Genomic DNA, 12,458 nt, shown 5'->3' with positions numbered 1-12,458 from the left:
AGTGAAAATAAATTATATTGTCTCAACTCATGTGGAAAATATGCATTATGCCTCTTTCTCATTTTGAGGATTGTGCTTCTTTTGGATTAATTGGGGCAGTTGTTATGGAGAACACTAAGGATGAATACATTACTAAGGAACAGAGATACATATTTTACCTAATCACAGAAGAAAGTAATACTAGATTTCTCAGAAATAGTATGTAAAGAAAATGTTGATAAAAACAGTTTGTTTTGGGGTTTCTAATTTCTCACATTTGCTTCCTCTAGAGCATCAGGAACTCTTTGACACTATCTGCATGCCTAGAACAGGTGGGATTCTGTGTGCTCTGAAACAAAACTCCCCCAAATGCATTGGCTTTTCCTTGTTAGATTTTAATTTCCCATGATTACATTGTTTTTTCTTACAGCTGAACAAGCCTGTTTACTTAATTCCAGCCTCAGAGTTTAGGCTTAATTTTGCCTGACAACCTCTCTGACACAGAGGCATTGTAAAAGTAACTTTTGAATTAAAGAATATTGGTAACTACACTTTATGTGGCCCACATACATTCCTTTTTCTTTACAATATTGAGAAGTGCATTTTTAAATCTATGTATTTCATAAAAGAGGATGGTAGAATTTATTAAACTAGCATTTAATAAAAAAAAAGAACAAAGCCCTGTGATAAGGCTGAGGATACCTGAGTAATGAAGACAACTTAAAGCCTAGTGGGGTAACACGTAATAAACAGAGACCCAAGTGAGGTCTTTTAAGACAATGACAACGGAAATTATAATGATTAGGGGTAGGGTAGAGGAACTCAGCTGAATGCATAGCAAGATCTCAGAGGTCCTTTTGAAAAGGTGATATTTGGGCTGACCTTCAACGCTGGGAAGGTCATGCAAAGTGGTTGAAGAAAAGGAGCAAGTCCTCAAGGTGCTGGAGAAATGGGGAACTAGCAAGTGCAAAGGCCGAAGTAGGAAGGACTTGACATCCTTGAAAAAGGAAAAAAGTCATTGTGCTTGTGGTCAGTGAACAAAACCTATGAAAGTGCCATAAGTTAGGCAGGTGGGTTATAACTCACAAGGCAAAGACAACGGGCTGGTATTTCATTCTAAACCAACAAAGAAACAAATATAAAAATAAAAAACTCTCCCCTGATGGATGGAAAGCAGAACAAGACCATCACATGCTTTACGTCTCTGAGATATGACTTCCCACTCTGGAACCACAGAGGATGCCACTTCCCTTCATCTGTCACCAAGGACAAGCCGCGGTACACAAGTGATGTCCATCTGACCACAAGGCTCTTAACTACATCTCTCCCGAAATGAGCTTGGCTTCCTTCTAGAGAACAAATTTCAATGTTTGTTAACTCTGTATTTAGGTAGAAGATTTTTCTACAAATGATGTTGTCTTCTTAAAAATCTAAAATCTGAAAATATAGATGTCAGATTGGATTAAAACTAGATTTCACATTAAATAAAAAAGAAAAGAAGAAGAAAATAAAGGGATCAGCATTAAGTACCATGCCTGGCGTACAATGTATGCACTTTCTTAAGACCACACAAATACATAGGAATAAGCAAGAGGAGATAAGAATTAAGGATGCTCCTGTGTACTTACAAGAGGTGTGAGCACAAACACAAGGCTGTTTTGAAGATTAAGACTCCAGCTATTTTCATCTCACATTTATTTACTTTGAAAAATATTCCAGCACATTGAAACTTATGCATCGAACACAATGCCATTGCTGCGTTTTAGGAGATTGAATTCAGTTTTTAGTAATTTAAGAAATTTAATTCCCAAGATGATATGGAGATTAAAGGTGAAATTTGATCAATTTTGTGTAGCGTAAATTTGAAGACACTGTAGCTTAGAGTTACATCCTTGCATGTAAAGTTGGTTATGTAATTAACACTAGAACTCAGAAATTCTATTTACATATTCATTTGCTCTATGTATCTCTATTTAGAAACAAGGAGAAAGAGGCAAAATATATATAGCTTTAAATCATGACTTTTTAAATTGCTGGCTCCCCAGGGAAATACAGTTGAATCTACTGTTATACATTGTATTAAAAACAAATGAGATAGGATATCTCATTATTAACAAAACTGATGTTTTAATTTATAGTTAAGAAGACTCCATTTCAACTAGAATAATGCTTTTTATATTTCTATTCTTTTCAGTGTGGTAGTGAAAACTAAGATGCATGAATTAAAGTAATTTTAAGTTGAGAAGGTGTTTTTCTTTTCTTCATTGAAATTTGCATTATGAGACAATTGTACTCTGCACTCCATTTATGAATGGAGCATAAATCAATATGTTATGTTTTCTTACTTTGAGTTAGATGTGATTGCATGTTTTCTTTCTTCTCTTCTCTTTCTTTTTTCCTTCCTCCCTCCCTTCCTCCTTTCCTTCCTTCCTTCCTTCCTTCCTTCCTTCCTTCCTTCCTTCCTTCCTTCCTTCCTTCCTTCCTTCCTTCCTTCCTTCCTTTTTTCCTTTCATTTCTTCCCTTGTTTCTTTCTCCTTTTGAAAAAGAGGTCTCATGTTGTTCAGCCGAGCCTCAGACTTTGTACTTAGCTGAGGGTGGCCTTGAATTCTTGATCTTCCTCCTCTTATCTCCAAGTGCTGGGATTACAGGCAAGAGCTACCTTACCAATTAGACAGAAAAATTGTCTCTTTCATGCTAGGCAAGCACTCTGCCATTGAGCTGTATTCCTTGCTCTCATAGCCTATTTTTTAAATTAAGTAATACAGGAAATCCATGTGTACAGTTCAAACTTCAATATGAGATATTTTAGCCTAATATTGATTTCAATGTCTTTTATCAAGGCATGAAGCTCTACTTGGTTGGATTGGTAGCTTATAAACATCTAATGAAGAGAAAAAGAAAAACGAAACAAAACAAAAACAAAGCTTCTAACATAGGAAACATTTGTATAGTCCACTCCAATGCTGGGAAAAATCAACAACAGAGACAGTAATTTCTTTTCAAATAAATCTATTAAATTCAGAGTTCTGCAGAACATTACACATAGGCCAGTTATATTGACTTTCCTTATATTAACTTTTAGATATTAGTTTCTAAAGAATACTATCCTCAACTTTCTCAAAATGTATTTCCCTTTGCTACAGCCTTCTACCACACTTGAAGCAAACATTCATTTGCTGCCTTTTCTCTAAGACTAGAGTGAAGATTTTCAGCAATTTGACACATTTCAGAAAAATTAAAAAACCCTTTATAAATCATTATGCATTCTGTACATGTGTTCCTTTCTTTATGTCTTCAAATCTTTAAACCCTAGGTTTTTAGAAAGCACATTGGGTAGCTGAATTGTAAAAGCATTAATGGCAAGAGGATGCATAGTACTTGACAAATGTTTTAAAAGGTAGGTTTAGGGGCCATGTTACAATTTATGAATAATCAAAACAATATTCTCAAAGATATTCATGCACTGAAATGCTCTGCACAACTTAACTAAAACCATAGCAACACTAGGACACAACGAATTGAGGTTCTCAAGCTTTGGGAAGGTTTGCAGAAGATTAGTTCCTCAACAATTTAACCAGCAGGGAGGAATGAAGAACTTCACTGAAGCATCTTCTCTAAGTTCTGTGCAAGTCAGACGCATCTAGAAAAGTGAAAGTTGAAGGTGTTAAAATGATTTTTACACTCTGCAAATCAGATGAAATTCCACAATTTCAACAGTGAAGATGTAATCATTTAATTGTGTGGTACTTCAAGTCAGCTTTTAATTACATATCATATTTTATACCATAATGTAAAGTAATTATTTCAAGTATCAGTGAATTAAAAGAGCATTTGTGATGAGTAAGCTAAGAGCCTATGCTCAAGTTTTAGTGAAAATTATAGTATTTGTCAGTTCTTTCTTTTGATATCAACTATATCAAATTTCTCTCCAGGTTTTGATCTTAGTTCAAAGGGTATTTCATGAAAAACATTTGGATAAAGAGAAATTGACTAGAGTTTGTTTAGTTTTAGGTATACATTGATAACTATGTATTTTGCTCCTGATACAAGAATTTAACCTTGCACTATCTTTTACACGTGATATTCCTGCTGGATTTCAGAGTTCTGTTAATTTATATGAACAGTGGTGTCAACGTCATGCTAGTTAAAATTGTTCATTAAAACAATGATATGTGCTTTACACCATTAGAGAAAAGTCTTAATTCAGGTAGTTGCAAATGATTGCCACATCAATGGTTGTGTTTCTAATGTCATGAAGCAGGCAATCCTGACTTCAATACTGGTTTCTAATTCCACCTAGAAAAGCTACAAAAATGTGGACAAAACATCTGTTGAATGTGAGTTGCTTAAGCCAATGCCTCTACACTCTCAAAACTTTAGTATGGACATAGGGCTGATTAGAATAAAACATGTAAATATCATATTATATTCCTTTCCAAAATATAGCAGAAAAGAGATTGGCCTTTTCTCTGGAAATTTGTTAATTTCTAGTAGTTGTTTGTGAACTTGACCTTAAACCAAGCCAATTTTCTCTGAATAGGGAACAGTTTCACATTTAGTGTGAAAACTCAAAGTGAAACCCAGAAGGGAAAAACCCACGACTAAGCCTCCTCCAAGGGAAAGCACTTCAGCCCCCACAGAACTGAAACAGAGACAGAATATGCTTTCTCTGTGGCTTGCCCTGTGACAAATTGGGGCTGGAGTATAGCTTAGGGGTATTACACTTGCTTAGCATGTGAAAGACCTTGGATTTGATCCCTGGCACCAACTGATTGACCTCAAAATGACCAGTTATGCTCTCAACGAACATCAATAGTCTGGAATCAGGAAAAGTTGGTGGGTTATAAAGAGGATATTGGCCTAGAGAGTAAAGTATCTGATGTCTCTACCTTGCTCTGCACAAAATCTGTAAAATGTGGATTGCACCAATGTCAGTCAGTAACTCAAATTTCCTGAATTGTTTGGGCTAAACAAGACATTATGTTCTCAAATCTGTAATTATTTAAGTATTTGATGTTACTTAACAATGCTCAAATTATTTTTTATTAAGAAAAAATTTTATTCATTCTATTTACCAACCACAGATTCTGCCCCCATCCCTCCTCCCGCTCCCCCTCAGCCTCCCCCCTCCCAGCCCACCCCTCATCCCCTCCTCCAAAAAGGTATGAACTCCCATAGAGAGTCAGCAAAACTTGGCAGATTCAATGCTCAAATTCTTATCTTGTAAATGCCATGCTGTACAAATTGCACCCCCTGTTTAAATTAAAGGAATATTGTCATAGTAAAAAAATGTATTAGAAATAACAGAAATTTGAATGAAAATTATCTATTATTTTATAGGTTTTGTTATCCACTCAAATCACAAACTTTCACATGAGGAAATAAATATTTGAGAAATCTTGGTGATAATGGTGGGAAATTACAAAAATATAATGACTGAGAAGATGAATCCACAGTGACAAATGGAGAAGAGAGAAACGTGTGAAGTTAAGTTTTCTTCTAAGCCTCATGTGATATCGCTGTCTTCAGGTTTGACTAGGAAGAGCCATACTTACTGACACTCTGAAGTTTGTTGTGTGGACAGTAGTTCACAAATTTATGTGTCATTACTGTTCCTGGATATGAAAGCACCTGGGTTATCTCCTGTCTGTCCAGAGTTCCTATTGTGTGAATATTCATATGTAAATGAGTTTCTTATATTGGCTCTCATGTGCATTTTGGGAAATTCAGAAATATTAAAGCATATGATAATGAAATCAGTGAGAGAATTATATCAATCTCAGGGTCATTTTAATGTATCAGAAAATTGGAAGATGTGCCCTTGATTCCAGAAAGTACTTGGCTTTTTACTAGCTAGTAGTTAATTCCTGTTCAACTGTAAGTGTGGCAGTTGTTAGCAGAAGCAGACCCAAGGAATGATCACATTTAGTCTATTTCTAGATATGAAGCAAAGAGCTCCATGTGAGTTTTTTTTTTTTTTTTGGTTTTTCGAGACAGGGTTTCTCTGTGTAGCTTTGCGCCTGTCCTGGAACTCAATCTGTAGCCCAGGCTGGCCTCGAACTCACAGAGATCCGCCTGGCTCTGCCTCCCGAGTGCTGGGATTAAAGGCGTGCGCCACCACCGCCCGGCTTTCCATGTGAGTTTTGAAAGTAATGCTGTTCAAAAGACAGTGTGCCTCTCAGTTGTCAGTGCGTACTCCTGTTTTAATGGGGACTCAGTGACCACAGAACATCAATATCAACAAATTCTTGGGCATCAACACTTCTTTTAATTAAGTCGTTCTCATAAAATATTGAGCCTCATTATGACTTTAGAATATTTGAAGGGAACAAAAAACTATTATAAATTATGAAAGGATGAGGCCAATGTGGTAAAAGAAGTAGAGCACAGAATTCCCATGTCTCCATACTGAGACGGTTACAGCAGTTGCAGGTCATTGGAATTGTTTGGAAGCAAGGATGGACCTTTCAGGAGCTTTACTGGAAGAAAACATATTGCCTCTATTTCAAAGTCAACAAACATTTGTTGTTTGTGATATAATATATTTTAATTAAATTAAAAAATGATTTATTGTGCTCTTCTAGTTTTCTTCCTATTGCTCTCTGGCCAAAAGCTACTTGGGGAAGAACCTTGGTTTATACTTCCAGGACACAGTCCATCACTGAGGGACAGCAGGGCAGGTATACAAGGCAGAAACCTGAAGGTAGAAATCAAGAAGTGCCATTTACTGGCCCACTGTCCAGTTGGCTCCCATGCTCATAGTTAGCTAGTTTTCTTACATAGTCCAAGCCCCTAGGGATGGTATTCTTCACAGTAGGCTTGGCCCACATGCCTACAGGCCAATCTGATCCTGGCAATATCTCAGTCAGGCTTTCCTCTCAGTGAGATTTTTGCTGTGTCAAGTTAACAATTAAAGTTAACTAGGACAGATGTTAGTTATAATCTAAACCCTTACTTGCATATTAACATTAGACAATTGCACAGGATAATGTGAAAAATTGCTAAATTATTTTTTATGAAACATTGGGATGGGTGACTTTTCTATTTGAAAGATAAAATTTGGTGTTCCTCAAGTGTGTCCAAGCAACAACTTCTGAACTGCATGTGCCTCGGGGTATCTATGAACGCAGCACAATATAAACTGTAAACTTACTTGAATTATTATAAGATTTTGTGCATGTATAAAATTTTAAAACTTGATTGTACATTGAGTGTGAATTTTGAAGATAGATAAAAATGTCATCTTGCTATCTCAAAAATTTCCACACTCTTGGTAGGATGTTTGTTTCCTTTCTAAAAGTCCTCTAAATTATTTAGCATCAATACATTATCTAAAGAAATATTTGCAAATGTGTATATATATTCTAAAAACTATATATACTGATATATATACATACATATATATATATATATATATATTCTAAAAAACCAAAAAAAAAAAGGACATTTACAAGTAAGGATGGGCACCCATTCATCTAGTGTGAAATGTTTTCTAGCACCTGCCCATAGACGGCTTGTTGGAACTGTACTCACGATGGGAATCCATCAGCCTCTGGAACTAGAAAGTCGATTTCTACCAATCCGATCCATGGGGATACCAAACCGCTTTTTTGAATGATCTACTTTCCTGTAACAAACCATGGAGAATATTTTAAACCAATGTCCAAGTTACCAACCACGATTGTTGTTTTTGATTTAATGCAGATCTGGGGTTCTCTTCAGAAGTGGGAACAAAAATTGATAGATACTGTTTACCACTTCCCATTCTCATCCCTGCACATTTGTGAAGAAAATTAAAGTTTAGAGAAGCTGATTCAAATCATATAACCCCCATAAAAACCCAAGTCTTATCAGCATATTAAACTGCTAATGACCTGGCTGATAAATCCCTCTACCTCTGCAGATTTCATTCTCTTATTGCTCCTGTGCCTCTAAATGGATCCTATAAGGAAGGATAATGGTTGGAGAAAGGAAAATGTCCAGACACTAAAACTGACGTGGCAGTTGCCTGCCTCTCATGCCTTCACTTAGACATCTAGTACACATTCTTTATATGTGATCATCTGTGTCTGCTTAGATGTTTTCTATGTCAAGTATTGGTTTAAGAAATGAACTGTAATGATAAAATTTCCTGCTTGATGATTTTTTTATATTAGTTACTTTTCTACTGCTGCGATAAAACCCCATGGCCTAGACAACTTTTAGAAGGAAGGGGCTCTTTGGGCTTATGGCTCCAGAGGGGTAAGAGCTCATTACCATCACAGTAGGGAGGTGGCTGTGGGGAGTCATGTCAACTGGAGCAGCAAGCTGAGAATTTATAACTTGAGCTGATTCAAGCACCAAGCAGTGAGAGTGTGCTAGGAGAGTGTGAGAAGTTTTGAACCTCAAAGCCCATCCCTAGTTACACACCTCCTCCAGCAAAGCTGTACTTCTAAACAGCGCCACCAACTGGGGAACAAATACTCCAACATTTGAGCCTATGGGGCACACTCAAGCTCTCACCACTTCCGGGAAGTGAAACTCACGACCTTATAAGATAGCTTAATGTTCAACCACTCAGACCTAAAGACAAAGACTTGCTTCAGACTGTCTTCAACTACTTTCATTATTTTTCCCTACTTAGGTTGTGCTGTCAGTCTCACTCCATAAATACTAAAAATAAGTGAAAACCTCAATGATCTTTTTTCTACTATCATTCAATAGATATTTCTTCTACAATCTACTTTATCCCTATATGTATAAGGAGCTTCTTTTGTGTGTCCTGGAATTCACAATCAGAAGTAGTACTTGTTTTCAAAAGCCTTGGCTACTCTTAGAAGTGATGATGACTGAAGATAAATAGTACAGGAATAAATCTCCTATTTTACTGAGTCCAAGTTTTTCAATAATATTACTTAAAAACCAATTTATTAAAAATTCCTGAGGACACTGAAGGATTTTTACAACTATACCTTGCACATAAAAATATGCAAATGCCGCTTAATTTACTTACCATAGTTAATTTGAAGGTAGTTAGTATTTCCTGAGTGCTTTCTACATGGCAGGGGCTGTGTATACACAGATGCGCAAATACAGTGCTTACCCTCACGTGATTCTTAAGAACAGTGGAGCCCTGTTGTATTGTTCTCCTATGCCACCTTTTTTTCTATTACTTTACATCATCCCACTGTCTAGGCTCTTGATTAAATTATGAGCATTGACTATATTCTATCTTAGGAATTGTCTCCTCAACAAAAAAATTAAATAGTTAAGAGTAATTCTGGAAAAAAAATACTTATTGCATATAATACTACTTCACAACCTTTAGAAAAATGCTATTCCACAACCCTACTTCAACTCAAATTTTTAGAAAATATATCTTATTAAGTGGTGTCTTCTGTTTCAATGTCTTAATTTCCTAATTATAAATTGGGCATTTATTTTTCAACTTGTTAAACAATGGGAAACACGTAATTCATAGAATTAGCTTAAAAAACAATGGACAAGAGTTATAAGAAACCAGACACACTAGTCTTGCTTCAAGAGTTTGGTGTAATTATAAACAACGGGTGCTGGAATAAAAAAAATTATTTTTGATATATGGTTTAACTATGTAACCCTGGCTATCCTGGAACTCACTCTATAGACCAGGCAGGCCTCAAATTCACAGAGATCCACCTGCCTCTGCCTTCCTATGCTAGGATTAAAAGTGTGCAGCACTACACAGGCTCTCTTCTGTGTTTTAAATTAACTGACTTTACCAAGACTAACATAGACTTTTAATTCAACATCATTTTCTTGTGGTAATCAGAATAATGGCTTCCCACCAGAGTCCACATGGCAATTTCCAGAATCAGAATATGCAATTTGATATAGCAAAAATGAGTTTCAGATTAGATTAAGTTTATAGGTTCTAAGATTATGCTGGGTTACTTGAGTGGACCTGGTATCTTTTCAGAATAGTTTTTAAAAGTAGAAGATAGTTGCAGAAGACTGCCCCAGGCATCAGATAATAATAGCAGTCTGAGAGGGATCACAATTACCAATGACATCATGAAGATGGAGGAGTCATGAGTGAAGAAATGCTGTGTCCCCTTGAGGTTTTTCCAAGGAAAATGAGACCTCGGTCCTTCAAGCCTAAGAGTTGAATTCTGCCAACAATTCAAATGAGATGAAAATGCTTCCCCCAGAGAAAGCTGGAAGATTACAGCCTGATAACACCTTCATATCATTTGCATCCAGCAGGAAGACAAGGCAAGAGTGTGCAGGGACACACAAAAGGGAATTTATATACCACCATTAGCCAGAAATCAGCCACATCTCTACCTGACAGAAGAAGAGACTGGGAAAAATGGTCTGAAATGATGGACTGAGTGTGATAAGGCTATACTGAACCTTGACCAACAAAATTATGAGCTAGTAATTGATTGTAATTTATTATGGTACCAATAAGAGCAAATACATTTCTCTGTATGATTTAGGGCTTATGTCTCAGTGCTATGGGGCTAATACATTCAAGATATTAAATTGATGTGGCTCCCCTCCATTTCTTTAAATTGATTTCTTCATTTACTATCCATCATGAAAATTTCAGGACATGTGGAGGCAGAAGTCAATGTTGGACAGAGGAGAATGCTCAGGGGTGACAAGCTGAAAAGGAAGTAAAGAAAAAAAAAATCCTCCCAGACCTTAAAAAGGGGAAGGAAATAGCAGCTGGGGGTTAAATGTCCCACTTACTGTTCCCATGCCACTTTAAGTTCAAGTGCTGTGAAAAAAATTCATTTGTTTAGTTTTTTTAAAAATAAGTGCACTATTCTTATAGAGTATATAAACTACAACAGAACATTCACTGGTTCTTGTAATTGTTTCCCAAAACTAAGGTAAAAGAAATGTAAATGACATTTTCTTGTTTTGCAGTAGTTGACGTTTTCCTGCTCAAGCACACGAGTAGAGGCCGTGCTTGTGGAAAAAGCAATAACATTAATTTCCTTCCACCCAAACCCCAGAATCATCCTCTCCCCTTACTGTTCCTGAGTTTGATCTAAAATGTGTTATGAACCAGGAGATAGGACTTGATTTTTTTTTTTTTTTGGTGTTTTTTGAGACAGGGTTGCCCTGTGTAGCTTTGTGCCTTTCCTGGATCTCGCTCTGTAGACCAGGCTGGCCTCAAACTCACGAAGATCAGCCTGCCTCTGCCTCCCGAGTGCTGGGATTAAAGGCGTGCACCACCACCGCCCGGCAGGACTTGATCTTTGATGAATTATTTTACTTAATGTTTCTGGGATCCTCTGATTCTGTTATTTTAAGCAATTCATTGTTTTCTGATGAAATTCAGGTAACACCTGGCGTTCCTATCCATTAAAGTTGCTTATTCATTCAACACACTTACATGTTAGGTACTATTTGGTTTTATTTTTATCTCTCAGTGCCCAGTTCATGTTGAAAATGGTGACTAAAGTCACACACACACACACACACACACACACACACACACACACACACACACACACAGACATTTACACACACCTTCAGCTGATGCTCTTGCCAGTCCAGTTTAATTATTTCCAGACTATTGAGCTACTTCAGAGTAAGACAGGTAACACATGGCTTTGTTCTAGCATCTCAGTTACTTTGATTCATTTTATCAAATGTGGGATCGGCTGCAAATATCTAGAAATAATTGATCTTGAGCTTGCACATCTAAGTATGTTCAACATATAAACAAATTGGCACATTAAAAAAAAAACCAACTATATTTAAAAAGTCTATGAAAGCCAAAATGGCTCATGAATCCAAGGAGTGTATATATATTTTACACAAGTTCAGAAATAAAATGGCAAGCTGGTGGTGTTCGTTAACATTTTTTTCCTGATATCAAATCTGTACCCGACTCTCTAACCAATGCACTGGCAGTAGTGCCAGTGTGCACAGAAGGAAAGTTAGACAGGCTAATACCACCCAGGAGAGCTGTACTCCTGACTGTCTAGTCCCTCTTGTGACAAAATGATGTAATGACATGACTTAAATCAAATGCAGGTGAAAGAATCCTCCCTTTTCATTGAAAAATACGCTGTGAAAAGTTTAAAGAGATGAATTGTCTAGCAAATTAATACAAGCGCAGTGTTTGGATTGTTTATTTTCAATGTGACTTTTATATCTACAATTAAATACAGACTTTTTATGTCAAATGGGACTTTCTTTGATGTCTATCTATAGCTATCCTTTCTGAAGCTGGATTACCATTGTTAAAAGGCAGTAGAAAAATTGCATTTAAGCATTTTTTTGAGTAGTACCCCATATGTGCCAGTGGATCCATCAATTATCTCTGCCTAGTTTAAAGAAAATGAAAAAAGAACATCTGTACTTGCAGCACCAGCAAATGATAATGAATTTGACTTGCACAGTAGACATCTCACTGTCCTCTGCCAAGTGGTGTCCCTTTGGGGACCCAGTCCCAGGAGTCTTCTGTGGACTCCAGCTTAGTCCAATCATGTTTTTGC

General features: G+C 36.6%; 1 protein-coding gene across 1 annotated transcript in view; it reads right to left on the bottom strand.

The window, feature by feature from the left end:
* Positions 1–2,971: 2,971 nt before the first annotated feature.
* Positions 2,972–12,458, bottom strand: part of Ostn (osteocrin) — a 37,150-nt gene continuing 27,663 nt past the window's right edge. The window contains exons 4-5 of the mRNA XM_006985091.4: positions 7,513–7,606; positions 2,972–3,619 (exon numbers count right to left, since the gene is read on the bottom strand). Coding sequence (XP_006985153.1) covers positions 7,525–7,606 — 82 coding nt within the window. The 3' untranslated portion in view covers positions 2,972–3,619; positions 7,513–7,524. The remainder of the gene's footprint in view (positions 3,620–7,512; positions 7,607–12,458) is intronic.

This window comes from Peromyscus maniculatus, chromosome 12 (genome assembly GCF_049852395.1).
Source record: "Peromyscus maniculatus bairdii isolate BWxNUB_F1_BW_parent chromosome 12, HU_Pman_BW_mat_3.1, whole genome shotgun sequence".
Lineage (NCBI taxonomy): Eukaryota > Metazoa > Chordata > Mammalia > Rodentia > Cricetidae > Peromyscus > Peromyscus maniculatus.
The sequence above is the reverse complement of the archived record's forward strand: the minus strand, read 5'-3'. Positions and strand labels throughout refer to the sequence as shown.